This window comes from Mesoplodon mirus (genome assembly GCF_964341445.2).
Source record: "Mesoplodon mirus genome assembly, chromosome: X".
Classification (NCBI taxonomy): Eukaryota; Metazoa; Chordata; class Mammalia; order Artiodactyla; family Ziphiidae; genus Mesoplodon; species Mesoplodon mirus.
Genome location: NC_138981.1, coordinates 22,686,684 through 22,710,093, shown reverse-complemented (window position 1 = coordinate 22,710,093; position 23,410 = coordinate 22,686,684). Strand labels below are relative to the sequence as shown.

The 23,410-nt window shown below is 39.5% G+C and overlaps 1 protein-coding gene across 4 annotated transcripts in view; it reads left to right on the top strand.

The window, feature by feature from the left end:
• Nucleotides 1-22,907, top strand: part of PCYT1B (phosphate cytidylyltransferase 1B, choline) — a 125,330-nt gene extending 102,423 nt beyond the window's left edge. For 2 of the 4 annotated variants that reach the window (XM_082610586.1, XM_082610587.1), the window contains exon 8: nucleotides 22,657-22,907. In XM_082610586.1, coding sequence (XP_082466712.1) covers nucleotides 22,657-22,869 — 213 coding nt within the window. In that variant the 3' untranslated portion in view covers nucleotides 22,870-22,907. Of the gene's footprint in view, nucleotides 1-5,050; nucleotides 5,328-22,656 lie in introns of those variants that run through there. The other 2 variants (XM_082610588.1, XM_082610589.1) reach the window with 2 other exon arrangements.
• Nucleotides 22,908-23,410: the final 503 nt, after the last annotated feature.

Below are 23,410 nucleotides of genomic sequence, written 5' to 3'. Positions count from 1 at the left end.
TGCTAATTATTAATAGGAAAACATATGAAAGTTTAAATCTCACTGGTAAATATAAATATGTAGCAAAATTAAGAATCTAATGTTATAAAGGTGATGGATTAATCACTTATGAAGCTAGTATGAAGGTAAAGACCTTCATACTAGCTTTATAAGTGAGTAAAAATAACTATAACTACAATAATTAAGGGATACAAGAGATTAAAAGATGTAAAAGGTGACATCGAAAGTGTCAGACATCTGGCAGGGGTTAGGAGGGAGAGTAAAACTGTAGAGATTTAGAATGTGCCCAAACTTAAGTTTTTATCAACTTGAAACAGACTGTTATATACACTTTTTATGTGTAAGCCTCATGGTAACTACAAAGTAAAAACCTATTGTAGATACCAAAAGATAAAGGAATCTAAGCACACACTAAAGAAAGTCATCAAATCACAAAGGAAGAGAGCAGAAAGCAACACAGGAACTAGAAAACAGCCAGAAAACAATTAACAAAATGGCAATATTTACATACCTATCAATAATTACTTTAAATGAAAATGATTTAAATTTTCCAATTAAAAGTCAGAGTGTCTGAATGGATAAAAAACACATCTACATGCTGCCTACAAGACACTCACTTCAGATGTAAGGACACAGACTTAAGGGAAGGGTTGGAAAAAAATATTCCATGCAAATGGAAACCAAAAGAAAGCTGGGGTAACTAAGACAAAATAGACTTTAAAACAAAGTTGGTAATAAGAGACAAAAGCATTACATAGTGATCAAGGGGTCAATCAAACAATAGGATATAACATGTAAATATTTATGCACCCAACATAGGAGCACCAAAATGTATTAACAGACCTAAAAAAGGAAAGACAACAATACAGTAATAGTAGGGGGATTTAAAACACTACTTTCATCAATGGATAGATCATCCAGTCGGTACAGAAATTCAGCTGTAAATGACATATCAGATGGAGTTGATACATACAGCAGTCCATCCAAAAGCAATGGAATATATCAATACATTCTTTCAAGTGCACATGAAATATTATCCAGGAGAGATCATATGTTAGGCCACAAAAGAAGTCTTAACACATTTAAAAAGACTAAAATCATATCAAGCACTTTTCTAACTACAATGGTATGAAACCAGAAATGGATTACGAGAAGAAAACTGGAAAATTCACAAATATGTGGAAATTAAACAGCATGCTACTGAACAACCAATGAGTCAAAGAAGATATCAAAAGAGAAGTCAAAAAATACCTTGAGACAAATAAAAATGGAACTACAATATACCCAAACTTATGGGATGCAGCAAAAGCAGTTCTAAGAGGGAAGTTTGTATCAATAAATGCCAACATCAAGAAACAACAAAAAAAATCCTCAAACAATGTAACTCTACATGCCATGAACTAGGAAAAGAATAATACAGGAAGCCCAAAGGAAGGAAATAAAGACCAGAACAGAAATAAATGAAATACAGATTTAAAAGACAGTAGTTAAGATCAACAAAACTAAGAGCTGGTTCTTTGAAAACAAAATTGACAAACCTTAAGCTACACTCATCAAGAAAAGAAAGAGGACTCAAAACAACAAAATTACAACTCACAAAGGAGACATTACAACTGACACCACAGAAATACAAAGGATAAGAGACTACTATGAACAATTATACACCAACAAATTTGACAACCTAGAAGAAATGGATAAATTCCTAGAAACATACAGCCTACTGAGACTGAATTGTGAAGAAATGGAAAATCCAAACAGACCAATTACTAGTAAGGAGATAGAACTAGTCAATCAAAAACCTCCTTGGGATTAATATATACACACTACTATATATAAAATAGATAACCAACAAGGACCTACTGTATAGCACAGGAAACTACACTCAATATTTTATAATCACCTATAAGGGAAAAGAATCTGAAAAAGAATGTATATGTATGTATATATATCTGAATCACTGTGCTGTACACCTGAAACTAACACAACATTGTAAATGAACTATACTTCAATTAAAATAATTATATATATATATATATATATATATATATATAAATATATAAAGTTTCACATACTACTTCCTATGGTCTGAGCATTTTTGCCCCTCCCCCCCAATTTCATATGTTGAGATCTTAATGCCCAATGAGATGGTATTAGCAGATGGGGCCTTTGAGAGGTGAGTAGGTCATGAGGGCAGAGCCCTCATAAATGAAATTAATACCCATATAAAATAGACCCCAGAGAACTCCCTTGCCTCCTGTCACCACGTAGGGACACAAGAAGGCTATGAACAGGAAGAGGCTCCTCACTCGATCATACTGGCACCTTGATCTTGGACTTTTCAACCTCCAGAACTGTGAGAAATAAATTTCTGTTATAAGCTAAAGAAAACAAAAAACAAAAACCCACCCAACAGAAGTCCACAACCAGATGGCATTACTGGTGAATTCTCTCAAACATTTAAAGAATACTGATCATGTTCAAAGTCTCCCAGAAAGAAAAAAAGAAAAAAAAAGGAAGGAACACTACCAGGGCAATATCCCTGATGAATACAGATACAAAAATCCTCAACAAAATATTAGCAAACCACATTCAACAATACATTAAAGGGATCATACAGCATGATAAGTGGGATTTATTCTAGAGCTGCAAGGATGGTTCAACATCCACAAATCAATGTGTTATACCACTTTAACAAAATGAAGACTAAAAACTATGTGCTTACTCAATAGATACAGAAAAAGCATTTGACAAAATTCAACATCCATGTATGATTAAAAACTCTCAACAAAAGGTATAGAGGGGAATGTACCTCAACAACATAATAAAAGCCATATATGACAAGCCACAGTTAACATTATACTCAACGATGAAAAGCTGAAAACTTTTCCTCTAATATCAGGAACAAGTCAAGTATGCCCCTCTCACTTCTATTTAACATAGTATTGGATGTCCTAGCCATAGCAATTAGGCAAAAAAAGAAACAAAAAGGCATCCAAATTGGAAAGGGCAAACTGTCACTATTTGCTGATGACATATTATATATAAGAAACCCTAAAGAAAGACTCCACAAAAAAACTGTGAGAAATAATAAATTCAGTTCAGTTGTAGGATACAAAGTCAAAATACAAGAATTGTTGCATTTCTACACACTAATAAAAACTGTCAGAAAGAACTTAAGACAACAATCCCATTTACAATTGCATCAAAAAGAATAAAATACATATGAATAAATTTTACCAAGCAGGTGAAAGATCTGTACACTGAAAACTCTAAGATGTTGATGAAAGAAATTGAAGACACAAATAAATGGAAAGACATTCTGTGCTCATGGATTGGAAGAACATTGTTAAAATGTTCATACAACCCAAAGCCATCTACAGATTCGGTGCAATCCCTATCAAAATTCCAATGGCATTTTTCACAGAAATAGAACAAACAATCTTAAAATTCATATGGAAGTACCTAAGATCCCAAATAGCTAAAGCAATCCTGAGAAAAAAGACCAAAGCTGGAGACATCATGTGCCCTAATGTCACACTATATTACAAAGTGATACTAATCAAAACAGTGTGGGGTTGGCATAAAAACAGACACATAGGGCTTCCCTGGTGGCGCAGTGGTTGAGAGTCCGCCTGCCAATGCAGGGGACACAGGTTTGTGCCCTGGTCCGGGAAGATCCCACATGCCGCGGAGCTGCTAGGCCCGTGAGCCATGGCTGCTGAGCCTGCGCGTCCGGAGCCTGTGCTCTGCAATGGGAGAGGCCACAACAGTGAGAGGCCCACGTACAGAAAAAACAAAAAACAAAAAAACAGACACATATATCAATGGAACAGAATAGGGAGCCCAGAAATAAACCTATGCATATATGGTCAATTTATGACAAAGGAGGCAAGAATATACAATGGGGAAAAGACAGTCTCTGCAATAATGATGCTAGGAAAACTGGACAGCAACATGCAAAGAGAACAAAACTGGACCACTCTTACACTATACACAAAAAGCTAACTCAAAATGGATTAAAGAATTTAGTGTAATACCTGAACCCATAAAACTCCTACAAGAAAACATAGGTGGTAGGCTCCTTGACATTGGGCTTCACAATGATATGTTGGATTTGACACCAAAAGCAAAGCCATCAAAAGCAAAAATAAACAAATGGGACTACACCAAAGTACAAAGCTTCTGTAGAGCAAAGGAAACCAACAAAATGAAAAAGAAACCTACCAAATGGGAGAAAATATTTGCAAATCATATCTCATAAGGGGTTAATATCTAAAAAATATATAAAGCTTAAACAACTCAACAAAAAAACCTATGATCCAGCAAAATGAGATCACAGATACAGAGAACAGATTGGTGGTTGCCAAAGGCAGAGGGTGGGGGGGTGCAAAATGGGTGAAGGGGGTCAAAAGTACAAAATTTCAGTTATAAAATAAGTCCTGGGGAACACACGGCACACCTCAGGCTGTTGCAATGTCACGCTGGCCTCTGCCGCCACAGGCTCACCCTGCATTCCGTACCCCTCCCGCCCCCCAGCCTCAGTGAGCCAGAGCCCCCTAATCAGCCGATACTTTAACCCCCTCCTGTCTGGGCAAAGAAGAGATGCCAGAGTGTGACCGATACTCAGAGGTGGGGCCAAATCCAAAGCTGAACCCCAAGAGCTGTGCGAACAAAGAAGAGAAAGGGAAATTTCTCCCAGGAGCCTCAGGAGCAGCAGATTAAGTCTCCACAATCAACTTGATATACCCTGCATCTGTAGAATACCTGAATAGACAACAAATCATCCCAAAATTGAGGCGGTGGACTTTGGGAGCAACTGTAGACTTGGGGCTTGCTGTATGTGACTGACGAATTTCTGATTTATATGTTGATCTTAGTTTACGTTTAGGACTTGTTATCACTGATGGATTTGTTTATTGGTTTGGTTGCACTTTTCTTTTTTTTATGACTTTTATTTTAAAAATATTTTTTTATTTTAATAACTTTTATTTTATTTTATTTTACTCTATTTTTTTTCTTTCTTTCTTTTTTTTCTCCCTTTTCTTCTGAGTCGTGTAGCTGACAGGGTCTTGGTGCTCCGGCCAGGTGTCAGGCCTCAGCCTCGGAAGTGGGAGAGCCGAGTTCAGGACATTGGACCACCAGAGACCTCCTGGCTCCACGTAATATCAATCGGTGAGAGTTGTCCCAGAGATCTCCATCTCAACGCTAAGACTCAACTCCACTCAACGACCAGCAAGTTCCAGTGCTGGACACCCCATGCCAAACAACTAGCAAGACAGGAACACAACCCCACCCATTAGCAGAGAGGCTGCCTAAAATCATAATAAGGTCACAGACACCCCAAAACACACCACCGGATGTGATCCTGCCCTCCAGAAAGACAAGATCCAGCCTCATCCACCAGAACACAGGCAACAGTCCCCTCCACCAGGAAGCCTACACAACCCACTGAACCAACCTTACCCACTGGGGGCAGACACCAAAAACAACAGGAATTATGAACCTGCAACTTGCAAAAAGGAGACCCCAAACACAGTAAGTTAAGCAAAATGAGAACACAGAGAAACAGCAGATGAAGGAGCAAGGTAAAAAACCCACAGACCAAACAAATGAAAAGGAAATACACAGTCTACCTGAATAAGAATTCAGAGTAATGATAGTAAAGATGATGCAAAATCTTGGAAATAGAATGGAGAAAATACAAGAAACAGTTAACAAGGACCTAGAAGAACTAAAGAGCAAACAAACAGAGATGAACAACACAATAAATGAAAAGAAAAATTCTCTGGAAGGAATCAATAGCAGAATAACTGAGGCAGAAGAACAGATAAGTGACCGGGAAGATAAAAGAGTGGAAATAACTACCACAGAGCAGAATAAAGAAAAAAGAATGAAAAGAATTGAGGGCACTCTCAGAGACTTCTGGGACAACATTAAACACACCAACATTCGAATTATAGGGGTCCCAGAAAAAGAAGAGGAAAAGGAACTGAGAAAGTATTTGAAGGATTATAGTTGAAAACTTCCCTAATATGGGAAAGGAAATAGTCAATCAAGGCCAGGAAGCACAGAGAGTGCCATACAGGATAAATCCAAGGAGAAACACACCAAGACATATATTAATCGAACTGTCAAAAATTAAATACAAAGAAAAAAATATTAAAAGCAGTGAGGGAAAAATAACAAATAACATACAAGGGAATCCCCATAAGGTTAACAGCTGATCTTTCAGCAGAAACTCTGCAAGCCAGAATGGAGTGGCAGGACATATTTAAAGGGATGAAAGGGAAAAACCTACAACCAAGATTACTCTACCCAGCAAGGATCTCATTCAGATTTGACAGAGAAATTAAAATCTCTACAGATAAGCAGAAGCTAAGAGAATTCAGCACCACCAAACCACCTTTGCAACAAATGCTAAAGGAACTTCTCTAGGCAGGAAACACTAGGGAAGGAAAAGACCTACAATAACAGACCCAAAACAATTAAGAAAATGGTAACAGGAACATACATATCGATAATTACCTTGAATGTAAATGCATTAAATGGTCCAACCAAAGATATAGACTGGCTGAATGGATACAAAAACATGACCTGTATATATGCTGTCTACAAAAGAACCACTTCAGACCTACGGACACATACAGACTGAAAGTGACGGGATGGAAAAAGATATTCCATGCAAATGGAAACCAAAAGAAAGCTGGAGTAGCAATTCTCATATGAGACAAAATAGACTTTAAAATAAAGACTATTAGAAGAGACAAAGAAGGACACTACATAATGACCAAGGGATCGCTCCAAGAAGAAGATATAACAATTGTAAATATTTACGCACCCAACATAGGAGCACCTCAATACATAAGGCAAATACTAACAGCCATAAAAGGGGAAATCGACATTAACACATTCATAGTAGGGGACTTTAACACCCCACTTTCACCAATGGACAGATCATCCAAAATGAAAATAAATAAGGAAACACAAGCTTTAACTGATACATTAAACAAGATGGACTTAATTGATATTTATAGGACATTCCATCCAAAAACAACAGAATACACATTTTTCTCAAGTGCTCATAGAACATTCTCCAGGATAGATCATATCTTGGATCACAAATCAAGCCTTGGTAAATTTAAGAAAATTGAAATTGTATCAAATATCCTTTCCGACCACAATGCTATGAGACTAGACATCAATTACAGGAAAAGATCTGTAAAAAATACAAACACATGGAGGCTAAACAATACACTACTTAATAACGAAGTGATCACTGAAGAAATCAAAGAGGAAATAAAAAAATACCTAGAAACAAATGACAATGGAGACACGACGACCCAAAACCTATGGGATGCAGCAAAAGCAGTTCTAAGGGGGGAAATTTATAGCAATACAATCCCACCTTAAGAAACAGGAAACATCTCGAGTAAACAACCTGACCCTGCACTTAAAGCAATTAGAGAAAGAAGAACAAAAAACCCCCAAAGTTAGCAGAAGGAAAGAAATCATAAAGATCAAATCAGAAATAAGTGAAAAAGAAATGAAGGAAACGACAGCAAAGATCAATAAAACTAAAAGCTGGTTCTTTGAGAAGATAAACAAAATTGATAAACCATTAGCCAGACTCATCAAGAAAAAAAGGGAGAAGACTCAAATCAATAGAATTAGAAATGAAAAAGGAGAAGTAACAACTGACACTGCAGAAATACAAAAGATCATGAGAGATTACTACAAGCAACTCTATGCCAATAAAATGGACAACCTGGAAGAAATGGACAAATTCTTAGGAATGCACAACCTGCCAAGACTGAATCAGGAAGAAATAGAAAATATGAACAGACCAATCACAAGCACTGAAATTGAAACTGTGATAAAAAATCTTCCAACAAACAAAAGCCCAGGACCAGATGGCTTCACAGGCGAATTCTATCAAACATTTAGAGAAGACCTAACACCCATCCTTCTCAAACTCTTCCAAAATATAGCAGAGGGAGGAACACTCCCAAACTCATTCTACGAGGCCACCATCATGCTGATACCAAAACCAGACAAGGATGTCACAAAGAAAGAAAACTACAGGCCAATATCACTGATGAACATAGATGCAAAAATCCTCAACGAAATACTAGCAAACAGAATCCAACAGCACATTAAAAGGATCATACACCATGATCAAGTGGGGTTTATTCCAGGAATGCAAGGATTCTTCTGTATACGCAAATCAATCAACGTGATACACCATATTAACAAATTGAAGGATAAAAACCATATGATCATCTCAATAGATGCAGAAAAAGCTTTCGACAAAATTCAACACCCATTTATGATAAAAACCCTCAAGAAAGCAGGCATAGAGGGAACTTTCCTCAACATAATAAAGGTCATATATGACAAACCCACAGCCAACATCATCCTCAATGGTGAAAAACTGAAACCATTTCCACTAAGATCAGGAACAAGACAAGGCTGCCCACTCTCACCACTCTTATTCAACTTAGTTTTGGAAGTTTTAGCCACAGAAATCAGAGAAGAAAAGAAAATAAAAGGAATCCAAATTGGAAAAGAAGGAGTAAAGCTGTCACTGTTTGCAGATGACATGATACTATACATAGAGAATCCTAAAGATGCTACCAGAAAACTACTAGAGCTAATCAATGAATTCCGTAAAGTAGCAGGATACCAAAGTAATGCACAGAAATCTCTGGCATTCCTGTACACTAATGATGAAAAATCTGAAAGTGAAATCAAGAAAACACTCCCATTTACCATTGCAACAAAAAGAATAAAATATCTAGGAATAAACCTACCTAAGGAGACAAAAGACCTGTATGCAGAAAATTATAAGACACTGATGAAATAAATTAAAGATGATACAAATAGATGGAGAGACATACCATGTTCCTGGATTGGAAGAATCAATATTGTGAAAAAGACTCTACTACCCAAAGCAATCTACAGATTCAATGCAATCCCTATCAAACTACCACTGGCATTTTTCACAGAACTAGAACAAAAAATTTCACAATTTGTTTGGAAAAACAAAACACCCCGAATAGCCAAAGCAATCTTGAGAACGAAAAACAGAGCTGGAGGAATCAAGCTCCCTGACTTCAGACTATACTACAAAGCTACGGTAATCAAGACAGTGTGGTACTGGCACAAAAACAGAAAGATAGATCAATGGAACAGGATAGAAAGCCCAGAGGTAAACCCACGCTCATATGGTCACCTTATCTTTGATAAAGGAGGCAGGAATGTACAGTGGAGAAAGGACAGCCTCTTCAATAAGTGGTGCTGGGAAAACTGGACAGGGACATGTAAAAGTATGAGATTAGATCACTCCCTAACACCATACACAAAAATAAGCTCAAAATGGATTAAAGACCTAAATGTAAGGCCAGAAACTATCAAACTCTTAGAGGAAAACATAGGCAGAACACTCTATGACATAAATCACAGCAAGATCCTTTTGGACCCACCTCCTAGAGATATGGAAATAAAAACAAAGATAAACAAATGGGACCTAATGAAACTTCAAAGCTTTTGCACAGCAAAGGAAACCATAAACAAGACCAAAAGACAACCCTCAGAATGGGAGAAAATAGTTGCAAATGAAGCAACTGACAAAGGATTAATCTCCAAAATTTATAAACAGCTCATGCAGCTCAATAGCAAAAAAACAAACAACCCAATCCAAAAATGGGCAGAAGCCTTAAATAGGCATTTCTCCAAAGAAGATATACAGACTGCCAACAAACACATGAAAGAATGCTCAACATCATTAATCATTAGAGAAATGCAAATCAAAACTACAATGAGATATCATCTCACACCAGTCAGAATGGCCATCATCAAAAAATCTAGAAACAGTAAATGCTGGAGAGGGTGTGGAGAAAAGGGAACACTCTTGCACTGCTGGTGGGAATGTGAATTGGTACAGCCACTATGGAGAACAGTAAGGAGGTTCCTTAAAAAACTACAAATAGAACTACCATATGATCCAGCAATCCCACTACTAGGCATATACCCTGAGAAAACCATAATTCAAAAAGAGACATGGACCAAAATGTTCATTGCAGCTCTATTCACAATAGCCCAGAGCTGGAAACAACCTAAGTGTCCATCATCGGATGAATGGATAAAGAAGATGTGGCACATATATACAATGGAATATTACTCAGCCATAAAAAGAAATGAAACTGAGCTATTTGTAATGAGGTGGATAGACCTAGAGTCTGTCATACAGAGTGAAGTAAGTCAGAAAGAGAAAGACAAATACCGTATGCTAACACATATATATGGAATTTTAAAAAAATGTCATGAAGAACCTAGGGGTAAAACAGGAATAAAGACACAGACCTACTTGAGAATGGACTTGAGGATAAGGGGAGGGGTAAGGGTAAGCTGTGACAAAGCAAAAGAGAGGCATGGACATATATACACTACCAAACGTAAGGTGGATAGATAGTGGGAAGCAGCTGCAGAGCACAGGGAGATCAGCTTGGTGCTTTGTGACCGCCTGGAGGGGTGGGATGGGGAGGGTGGGAGGGAGGGAGATGCATGAGGGAAGGGATGTGGGAACAGATGTATATGTATGACTGATTCACTTTGTTATAAAGCAGAAACTAATAAAAAATAAAATAAAATAAAAGGGAAAACATTGTAGGAGGGGAAATAGAAAATTATTTTCATGTGGACAGGACTATAAATGGGATTATTTTCTTGGGAGAAAACTTTACAAATGGAAATCTCTTAATACAGCAAAAGATTGAATTTAAATTCAGTCTTTTCTCTTTGAAAATGCCATGCCACGGTCTTCATTATTTGCTATATTTCTAAAGTGCTTTTCTTCCCAGGAAGCTCATTACAAACTGTCTCCTGACCTGATTCAATTCAGCTCCTTTGGAGGGGAACCACCCTTCAAAATGTACCAGAAACAGATCAGAGAGCTTGCAAATCAAGACCCATAGTTGTTTTGCCTGGATACTGCATTTTATAAAGTGTGACACCACTGTTTATCATTAAGGGTTCAAATAATTTCATTCCCTTAGGCAGAATATTCAGTTATGAGCTTGAGTCAAACTGTAGGAGACAAGTTGGAGATTCCTTAGAAAGTGGGCTTCTAATGGAAATGCTGACAATCCATTAACAGCAGGAGGGCTAGTGGCTGCCACTAAAAATATACTCAAAGATTACAGTAATAAAAACATATTAAAAAATGCCTGCTAGGGGCTTCCCTGGTGGTACAGTGGTTGAGAATCTGCCTGCCTATGCCAGGGACACGAGTTCGAGCCCTGGTCCGGGAAGATCCCACATGCCGAGGAGCAACTAAGCCCATGCGCCACAACTACTGAGCCTGCACTCTAGAGCCCGTGAGCCACAACTACTGAGCCCGTGTGCCACAACTACTGAAGCCCACACGCCTAGAGCCCGTGCTTCACAACATGAGAAGCCACCGCAATGAGAAGCCCGCGCACCGCAATGAAGAGCAGCCCCTGCTCGCCACAACTAGAGAAAGCCTGCACACAGCAACGAAGACCAACGCAGCCAAAAATAAATTTAAAAAAAATTAAAAAATAGAAATGCCTGTTAGAAGTTCAAGGATTTTTTTTCACATTGCCATTAATAATAGGCCGCCCTATCCTTTTGGCATTTGATTTTGTCTCATAAATGGGCTTGATCTAAATTAATGCTGTTGTACTACAGCATTTTTTTTCTGTTTGATTTTGAGGGGTTTGGATGTCTTTTGGCATAATTATCAATGCCTTTAATGGAAGATGAATAATCGGTGTATTAGTAGAATTATGGAGTTTTAAATCTGGAAAGGATCTCAGTGATCAGCAAGTCATCTCTCTTGTATCTGCTAGAGGAGATTTGAGCTCCTAAAAAGTAATGGGCTACAACTTAAAAAGGGAAAATGACTGCGGGGAAATTGATGTTGTGCCTGAGGCCTTAATATTTTCTTACCTGTGACATTATTGCAATGCCCTTTGGCCTAATCTCCTTGCCTCAATTATCTTTCTTTCTTCCTACCGTATCTTTTTTTGATGGTAAAAACGGTATGTTCATTGTAGAACTATTAGAAAGTAAAGAAAATAATAAAAGAGACTAAAAATCACCTCTAGCCTCATCACCCAGAGTAGTCACTGCTAATATTTGGCGGGTACTGCCCCCATCTTTTTTCTATCTACATGTATATATTTCCTTTTACAAAATTGGGTTCATGCAGAACATACTATTCTAAAATCATTTTTACTTTGCAATAGCTCATGAACATTTTCTCACATTACTGAATATTCTTTAAGGACTTGATTTTCATCAGCTGCTTAGTGTATAATCTCAGAGTTGTGCAAGATTTCTCTAACCTGTTTAGGGAGTTTGACGTTTTGTCTGTTGACACTGCAATGAATGTCCATGTACACAAATTTACATCTCTGATTATCTCCTCAGGAAAAAAAGTTTTTGTGCCTATTGCCCAATTACCCCTCTGAACGGCACTACTATTTTACCCTTCCACCAGCAGTAACAGGAGTGTAGTCTTTTTCCTGACCCTCACCAACACTGGCCATTACAAATTAAAAAAAAAAATCTTGGGGGAGTGACATCATCAAGATGGCAACATAGGTCATTCCTGACTTTGTTCTCCCTCACAAGAAGAACTAACAACTATTCACAGAGAAGACACCACTGAGAGAATCCTAGAACACTTGGGTGAGGCTGAAGCACCCCCTGCACCACAGAGACCAAGACAGGTGGCATTAGAAGTGTAAGAGGAGCTGCTACGTGCTCACCACACTGCTCCTCCCCCAGGCCAGCACGGCACCGTGGAGAAATCTCCCCCGATCCTCTGGTTCCTCCAGTGGCGAAAGAGGCCCAGATGGACATCCAGCTCTCTCAGCACTGTGGGTTCTTTCTTGAGACACCATCTCTGGTCTTACCCCATGGTGATTGCAGAGGAATCTGAAGGACTTGACCACTGAGAATCTCATCATGCCACAACCAGCATTCTGATCTTGGCGGACCAAGTTCCTATGTGCAGTGCCCAAGTAGTAGCCCCAGCCAGGAACTTTGTCCATCTGCAGAGTCTAGTCATTGGTGCCATCTGACCTGGGAACTCAGTGGAGTCCAAGTCTGTCTGATTTGGGTCCTCAAACAAAGATTTTTGGCCCTGGAGCCCAGTCTGTCCCCACGCATCCAGGGGAGCTGAGTTTTAACCCCCACTGACTGCTGAGTGAAGCTCCCAGCCCCACCCAACCAGAAAGCCTTGCCAGAACACCTGGGAAGCTGCATAGCCCAGCAGTACTTAAGCACAGAGTCTGGCAGGCAGAGCTGACGGACGGCAGAGCAAAGCCAGTGGCTGTGTTCAGCTAGGGAACTTAGGGTGCAGGTCAGCTTGAATCAAGACCACCAACAAAGAGCCTTTCTGGCCTTGGAATTAGTTCTCCCACCGTGCCCAGGAAGGGAACCTAATTCACAGCCCCACTCATTGCTGAATACAGCTTGCAGCCCACCTGACCACGGAATCTAAACTAGAGCACATGGGAAGCTGCCTAGCCCATCCAACAACCCTGCATACAGTGGCACTTGAACAGAGAGCAAAACTGATGGCCCTGTCTGGCCAGGGAATTCAGTACACACTCTTGCCTGACTCAGGTCCCCAAACAACAAGCCGTACAGGCCCTGGGGCCTATTTTGCTGCCCTACCAGGGAAGAGAAGGTAATTCATAGCCCCATCTACCGCTGAGTATAGTACCCAGTCATGACCATCTAGTAATCCTGACCAGAAAACCCAGCAAGCTGTGGAGCCCAACCTACAGCCTCACTTGTGCAGGGAACCAAATCAGCAGTCCTATCCAACTGTTCTCAGGCAGCAGCAAGCCCTCCCTGCCCCGTCACCTCAGAACTTGGGCAGTGGCCTCACCCCAAAATAAACCCTGATAGCAAACCATTCCTGCCCAAGGATGTTACCAGCAAACACATCCAGAAACCCAAACTGAGCTGACTGTCTCTGCCAGAGCACACATGTAAAGTCTGGAAGAGAAGACCACTTACTCAAATGTGCATATACCAATGTAAGAAATCAAAGATCATGAAAAATCTGGTTAATATGACAGCAAAGGAAACTAATAAAGCTCCAATTACTGACCCTAAATAAATGGACATCTCTGAACTTTCGGACAAAGAATTCAAAATAATCCTCCTAAAGAAGTTTAGTGAACTACAAGCACACACAGACAACAAAATTAGGAAAACCATACGTGAACAAAATGAGAAACTCAACAAAGAAATAGGAACCATAAAAAAAAAACCCAAACGGAAACCCTAGAGCTGAAAAATATGATCACTGAAGAACTCAACAATGAGCTTCAAAAGCAGACTCTACTAGGCACAAGGAACCTAGAAGTCAAGAAACTATCCAGTCAGGAGCAAAAAGAAAAAACAATGAAGAAGAGTGAATAAAACCTATGGGAATTACAGGACACAATCAAAAGAAACAGTTTGTGCATTATGGGAATTCCAGAAGGAGAAGATAAAGAGAAAGAGACAAAGTGTATTATTTAAATCAATAATGGCTGAAAACTTCCCACAACTTGGGAGAGAAAGGGACATCCAGATCCATGAGGCAAAAAGGACACCAAATAGGTTAAACCTGAGTAGGGCTACACTGAGATTATAATTAAATTGTCAAAAGACAAAGACAAGGAATTTTGAAAGCAGCAATAGAAAAGAGAAATTACAAACACTGGAACCCTCATAAGACTTCTGGTAGATTTCTCAACAGAAACGTTTCATGTCAGGAGAGAATGGAAATGGTATATTCAAATTTTTGAAAAAAAAACATCAACCAAGAATTCTATGCCTGGCAAAGCTATCCTTCAGAAATGAAGGAGAGATAAAGGTATTCCTGAAGAAACAAAACCTGAGGGAGTTTATCACCACGAGATCTGCCTTACAAGAAAGGCTAAAGGGAGTTCTTTGAGTAAAAGGACACTAAATAACATCATAAAACATAAGAAGGTAGCATAAAACTCACTGGTAATGGTAAGTATATAGTCAAAGTTAGATTCTGTAATGTAACAGTGGTACATAATTCACTTATAACTGTATGTTAAAAGTTAGAAAACAGGACTTCCCTGGTGGTGCAGTGGTTGAGAATCCACCTGCCAATGCAGAGGACACGGGTTTGATCCCTGGTGTGGGAAGATCCCACATGCCTGTGCACCACAACTACGGAGTCTGTGCTCTAGAGCCTGTGAGCCACAACTACTGAGGCCGTGTGCCACAACTACTGAAGCCCGCATACCTAGAGCCTGTGCTCTGCAACAAGAGAAGCCACCGCAATGAGAAGCATGCACACAACAAAGAGTAGCCCCCACTCGCCACAACTAGAGAAAGCCTGCACACAGCAACAAAGACCCAATGAAGCCATAAATAAGTAAATAAATAAATAAGTAAATAATACTTTAAAAAGTTAGAAAACATAGTAAAAATAACCATGACTACAATAATTTGATATTGGTTACACAATATTTAATATATATCAACTGTCCAGCAACAATAACCTAAAATGTGAGGGAGAGGACAAGCAAAAGTAGAGTTTAGGAAGTCTATTGAACTTAAGTCATTATCAGTTTAAAATAGGGTGTTATTATTTTAATATAGTCTGTGTAAGCCTCATGGTAATGATAAGGCAAAAACCTGTAGTATTTACACAAAAGAACATGATAAAGTTGTCAAAGCATACTGATACCAAAAGACATCAAAACACACACAAAAAACACATCAAGATATGAAACAAGGACCAGAGGAACTACAAAACAGCCAGAAAACAATTAACAAAATGGCAATAATAAGTCCTTCCCTATCAATAATTACTTTTAACATAAATGGACTAGATTCTGCAGTCAAAAGATACAGAATGGCTAAATGGTTAAAAAAAAACAAGATCCAACAATATGTTGCCCACAAGAGGTTCACTTTAACCTTAAAGACACACACAGACTGAAAATAAAGGGGTGGAACTCAATATTTAAAAAAACAACCCAATCCAAAATGGGCAGAAGACCTAAATAGACATTTCTCCAAAGAAGACATACAGATGGGCAAGAAGCACATGAAAAGCTGCTCATCATCACTAATTATTAGAGAAATGCGAATCAAAACTACAGTGAGGTATCACCTCACACCAGTTAGAATGGGCATCATCAGAAAATCTACAAGCAACAAATGCTGGAGAGGGTGTGGAGAAAAGGGAACCCTCTTGCACTGTTGGTGGGAATGTAAATTGATACAGCCACTATGGAGAACAGTATGGACGTTCCTTAAAAAACTGAAACTAGAATTACCATATGACCCAGCAATCCCACTACTGGGCATATACCCAGAGAAAACCACAATTCAAAAAGACACATGCACCCCAATGTTCATTGCAGCACTATTTACAATAGCCAGGTCATGGAAGCAATCTAAATGCCCACTGACAGACGAATGGATAAAGAAGATGTGGTACATATATACCATGGAATATTACTCAGCTATAAAAAGGAACGAAATTGGGTCATTTGTAGAGACGTGGATGGATCTGGAGACTGTCATACAGAGTGAAGTCAGTCAGAAAGAGAAAAACAAATATCGTATATTAACGCATATATGTGGAACCTAGAAAAATTGTACAGATGAACCGGTTTGCAGGGCAGAAATAGAGACACAGATGGAGAGAACAAATGTAGGGACACCAAGGGGGGAAAGTGGCAGGGGTGGTGGTGGTGGTGGTGGTGGTATGAACTGGGAGATTGGGATTGACATGTATACGCTAATATGTAAAAAATAGATAATAAGAACCTGCTATATAAAAAAATTTAATTTAATTTAAAAATTTAAAAATAAAATTTAAAAAAACGAAAAAAAAAGAAAAGAAAGGGGTGGAAAAAGATAATCCAAGCAAATGGTATATTTTAAGAAGTCAGGGGTAGGTGTACTTACATGAGACAAAATAGACTTTATAGTAAAAATAGTACAAAGAGACAACGTCAACATATAATGATAAAGGGGTCAATCCATCAAGAAGATATAATAATTGTAGATATTTATGCATCCAACATTGGAGCACCCAAATATATAAAGCAGACCTAAATTGAGAAACAGCAATACAATAATAGTTGGGGACTAATACCCCACTCTCAACAATGGATAGATCATCCACACAGGGAATCAGTAAGAAAACAGTGGATATGAACAATGCTATAGATAACTGAACCTAAGAGACATATACAGGATATTCGATCCAATAACAGCCAAATATACACTCCTAAGTGCATACGGAACAGTTTTTAGAATAGACCATATGTTAGGCCACAAAACAAGTCTAAGCAAATTTAAGAATATTGAAATCATACCAAGTATCTTCTCTGACCACAATGGTATGAAACTAGAAATCAGTAACAGGAAGAAAACTAGAAAATTCACAAACACATGGAAATTAAATAATATTCTCCTGACCCATCAAAGAAGAAAGGGGAAATAATGTATCTTGAGACAGATGAAAAATGGAAATACTACATACCAAAACTTATGGCATGCGCCAAAAGCAATTCTAAGAGGGAAGTTCATAGCAATAAATGCCTACATTAAGAAATAAGAAAAATCTCAAATAACGTAACTCTATACCTTAAGGAACCAGAAAGAGCAGAACAAACTGAGCCCAAAGTTAGCAGAAGGAAGGAAGTAAAGATTAGAGCAGAAACAAATGAGATAGAGAATAGGAAGACAACAGAAAAGATTAACAACACTTTAACAATACTAAGAGCTAGTCCTTGGAAAAGATAAACAAGGTTGTCAGAACTTTAGCTAGACTCACCAAGAAACAAAGAGAGAGGACTCAAATCAACAAAATTATAAATGAAAAGGGAGACATTACCACTGATACCACAGAAATACAAAGGATTATAAGAGGCTACTATGGACAATTTATACACCAACAAACTGGACAACCTAGAATAAGTGGACACATTTTTAGAAACATACAACCTAACAAGACTGAGTCAGGGAGAAAGAAAATCTGAACAGACCAATTAGTATTAAGGAGATTGAATCATTAATCAAAAATTTCCCAATGAAGAAAAGCCCAGGACCAGATGGCTTCACTGGTGAATTTTAGCAAGCATTTAAAGAAGAATTAACGCCAATCCTTCTCAAACTCTTCCCAAAATATTGAGGAGGTGGGAAACTCCGAAACTCGTTTTACAAGGTCAGCATTACCCTCATACCAAAGCCAGAAAAGGACACTCTCAGAAAAGAAAGCCATAGGCCAATATCCTTTAAGAATATAGGTGCAAAAATTCTCAGTAAAATACTAGCAAACTGAATTCAGCAGCACATTAAAAAGATCTTTCACCATGACCAAGTGGGATTTATCCCTGAGATGCAAGGATAGTTCAGACACAAATCCATCAATGTGATGCATCAATTAATAGAATGAAAGGAAAAAAATCAGATGATCATCCCTATAGATGCAGAAAAAGCATTTGACAAAATTTAACTATTTATGACAGTTGTTAAAAACTACGAACTAGGTATAGAAGGAACATACCACAACATAATAAAGGCCATATATGACCGTCCCACAGCTAACATCATACTCAATTGTGAAAGGTTAAAAACCTGTCCTCTAAAATCAGGAACAAGGCAAGGCTGCCCACTCTCACCACTCCTATTCAACATAGTACTCAAAGTCCTAGGCAGAGCAATCAGGCAAGAAAAAGATATAAAAGGCATTAGGATTGGAAAGGAAGAAGTAAAATAGTCTCTATTTGCATATGACATGATTTTATACATAGAAAATTCTAGAGACTCCATCAGTAAACTGCTAGATCTAATCAATTCAGTAAAGTTGCAGAATACAAAATTAACATACAAAAATCAGTAGCATTTCTGTACACTGATAATGAATTATATGGAAAAGAGACTTAAATTATCCTATTTACAGTAGCATCAAAAAGAATAGAATACTGGGGCTTCCCTGGTGGCGCAGTGGTTGAGAGTCCACCTGCCGATGCAGGGGATGCGGGTTTGTGCCCCGGTCCGGGAAGATCCCACATGCCGTGGAGCGGCTGGGCCCGTGAGCCATGGCCCCTGAGCCTGTGCATCCAGAGCCTGTGCTCCACAACAGGAGAGGCCACAAAAGTGAGAGGCCTGCGTACCACAAAAAAAAAAAAGAATAGAATACTTAATTTAACCAAGGAGGTGAAAGATCTCTGCACTGAAAGCTACAAGACACTGAAGAAAGAAATCCAAGAAGACACCAATAACTGGAAAGATATCCCAGGCTCATGGATTGAGAGAATTGTTAAAACGTCCATACTACCCGAAGCCATCTATAGATTCAATGCAATTCCTATCAAGATTCTAATGGCATTTTTTTCAGAAATAGAAAAAAAGTCCTAAAATTTATATGGAACCACAAAAGACCCCGCCTGGACAGCCAAAACAATCTTGAGAAAGAAGAACAAAGTGGGAGGCATCACACTTCTTGCTTTCAAGCTATACTATAAAGCTGTAGTAATCAAAACAGTATGACAGTGGCATAATAACAGACACATAGACCAACAAAACAGAATTGAGAGCCCAGGAGTAAACCCATGCAAGGGAGCCAAAACTACTCACTAGAGAAAAGACAGTATCTTCAATAAATGGTGCTAGAAAATTGGACATTTACATGTAAAAGAATGAAAGTAGACCCCTGTCTTACACCACCCACGAAAATTAACTTGAAATAGATTAAAGATTTCAATGTGAGATCACAATCCATAAAATTCCCAGTAGAAAACATCAGAGCAAAACTCCTTGACACGAGTCTTGGCAATGATTTTTCGAATATGACACCTAAGGCACAAGCAACAAAATAAATGAGACTACATCAAACTGGAAAATTTTGCATGGCAAGAGAAACCACCTACAAAATTAAGACAGCCTATGGAAAGGGAAAAAATATTTACAAACCATTTATCTGATAAGGAATTAACATCCAAAATATATAAAGATCTCATAAAGTTGAATAGCAAAAAACCAAGTAATCCAATTTAAAAATGGGCAAAGGACCTGAATAGACATTTTTTCCAAAGAATATATACCAATGGTTAACAAGTACATGAAAAGATGTTCAACATCACTAAATCAATAGGGAAATGCAGATCGAAACCACAATGAGATATCATCTCACACCTGTTAAGAGTGTGAGCAATAAAAAGACAAGAGAACAAATGCTGGCAAGTATGTAAAGGGAATGCTTGTGCACTGTTGGTGGGATTGTCAACTGGTACAACCAATATGGAAACATTGTGAAGGTTCCTCAAAAAATTCAAAATATGATCCAGAATTTCCACTTGTGGGAATACAGTTGACCCTTGAACAGGTTTGAACTGCATGGGTCCACTTTATACTTGGATTTTTTTCAGTATTAAATACTAAGGTACTACATGATCTACAGTTGGTTGAATCCACAGATGTAGAACCGTGAATGCAGAGGGCCAACTCCAATGTTTTACACTGATTTTGACGGCACAGAGGGTCAGCATCCATAACCCCCCCATTGTTCAAGGGTCAACTATTATATCTGAAGGAAATGAAAACACTGTGTTGAAGAGATAACTGCACCCCTGTGTTCATAGCAGCATTATTTGTAATAGTGAAGATATGGAAACAACTTAAGTGTCTGTCGATGGATGAATGGATAAAGTTGTGGCCTATACACACACACACACACACACACACACACTGGATTATCACTCATCCATGTAAAAGGAGGAAATCCCGCCATTTGTGATAACACAGATGGACCTTGAGGGCATTTTGCCAAGTGAAATAAGTCAGAGAAAGACAAATACTGTATGATTTCACTGACAGATTGTGTTTACTAGAGGTAGGGAGTATGGCAAGGGGAAATTGCATGAAGTGGGTCAAAAGGTACAAATTTCCAGTTATAAGATAAGTAAGTACTAGGCATGTAATGTACAACATGATCACCATAGTTAACATTGCTGTATGGTATATATGCAGGTTATGAGAGTACATCCTAAGAGTTTTCATCACAAGGAAAAAAAATTTGTATCCATATGAGATGATGGATGTTAACTAACCTTATTGTAGTAATCATTTCACGACTTAAGTGAAATCATTATGCTGTACACCTTAAACATATATAGTTTAAGAGAAGAACCAGAAAGAGAAGTTCAATTGTTCATACAATTGAATTGTATGTCAATTCTATCTCAAAACTGGAAAAACTTTTAAAAGGTTGGGAAGATGAAAAATATCTTTAGCAATCTGATATATTAAAAAAGGTATCTCACATCAATCATTTTGCGTTAGTTTATTAGTGATGCCAAACATTTTTTAGAGTTCATTTATAAGTCTTTTGTGAGTTACCTGTATGTGCCAAATGCTCGTTATCTTCTTTTTGGTTTCTAAGTTCTGTTTATATACTAAAATGCTTTATTTGTATTTAAATGTTGCAAAAATTTCCCCCTTTTTTTCATTTGCATTGTACCTTATTTCATAGTGGTTTTTTTTTTTTAGGTACAGAAGTTTTAAATTTTCTATGTAGCCAAACATCAATCTTTTTTTTAATGGTTTCTTTTTTTGCTTTTATGCTCATACCCAAAGGTATTTCTACATCACCAATCTTACCATAGCCCTCTCTTGATTAAAATCTTCCAGGGGCTCCTCGGGAGAAATCCATCCTCCTCCTGGGGCTCCAGCCTCAACTACCGTCACCCTATAGGCACTTGGGGTCCAGTCAGGCCAAGCAGTTATGCTTAGCCCTGTCTACTTAGCACCTTCTGTTTGGAAAGCCAGTCCTCATCGAGCCCCACGGGCTCACCAGCCATCTCCACCCCATCTTCCCGCATGTCACTGAAGCCCCAGCTTCGATATGACCACCAACTTTATCCTTTTCTTCCCCCCACACCCCTCCTCACCCAGGTAACTCCACTCCAGCCCCCAGGGTCTCCTTGCTTGTCCTGGGACGTGCAATGCGTGCTCCCTTCTCGGAGTTCTGTCTGGAACGTGCTTCCCCCCGATTGCCATTCACGTGGTCCCCTCCTCACCTCTTTCAGGTCTCTGTCCAGACAGCATCTTCTCAGTGAGGCCTTCCCTGAGCGCCCTACTGACCTTTGCAGCCCACCTGTCTCCCTGGCCCACACCCCAGTCTGCTAACCTCTCTCGTTGTAGTTTCCTCTCAGACCATAGTTCCGTCTGACACACCTCATGTTTTGTTTGCTTATTGTGTGATTCCTCCCTCACATCCACGAGGGTAGGGATTTTTGTTTGATTTCCTGCTGCACTTCGAAGTGCCGAGGACATTGCCATTTGCCTGGCACATCGTAGATAGCAGTTCGATTTGGAGATGGAGGAAAAGGCGGTAAGAAGGGATGAGTCCCAAGAACCAGCCCGGAGGATAATCTGATGTGGCAGCGTCTTCCTGCCCCAGAATCTCACTCAGCGCCCCCCCAGAGATAGTCTGGGGAACATGGGCTGTCATGCGAGCCTGCGTTCGTGCGTGCAGGTATCTAGAGCAGCAGCTCTCCTTCCTGCCTTGTTCCCCTACCGCCTCAGAAGGCTCCTTTAACAGGCGCTTTCTCTCCCTTCTCTCTCTAGAAGCAGATGTTCCAGGAGAGGAGTAGCCGGATGCTGCAGGCCTTGTCCCCGAAGCAGAGCCCTGTGAGCAGCCCCACCAGGAGCCGGTCCCCTTCACGCTCCCCGTCGCCCACCTTCTCGTGGCTCCCGAACAAAACCTCACCCCCCTCCTCACCCAAAGCCGCCTCAGCCTCCATCAGCAGCATGAGTGAGGGGGATGAGGATGAGAAGTAAAGGCTGCCGGCAGCCAACAAGAGCCACGCCACACAGGCCGGGGCGGGGGGGGGCGGGCTCGGGGATGCCTGAGTGGTGTGGGAAGGGTAACAGTCGCAGGAGCTGCAGCTCAGCCAGGAGACCCTGAGCTCTGCTAAGGGAAGGCCTTGAGACCAGCTCTCCCTCAGTCTCCACTCAGCCTAAGACTTGGACTCTGCATGGAGGTTTCCCGCCGGACAACCTATACAAACCTTCTTAGCATCACCTAGAACCACTCTACTTTAACCTCGCTAAGGAAAGATGCAGAGCATCCCTGGGAGACTTGCACTGAGTGGGGTGCCTTCTGCTTTGGTCCTTGCACTGGCCCCCACCAAGTATGCCACCTGTGGAAGCGGCTGTTCCCTCAATCTACTACTTCCAGCTCCTAAGGGCCCCGCACGTTGCCTCCTACCACCCAAGCTCTGCCAGAATAAAGTTGTTTCCAGTAGAGGTGGCAGAGTGCTTCTGAAATAGTCAAGCTACAGACAAATGCCAACCTTCTCAGTTTAGCCACGAGACCTGA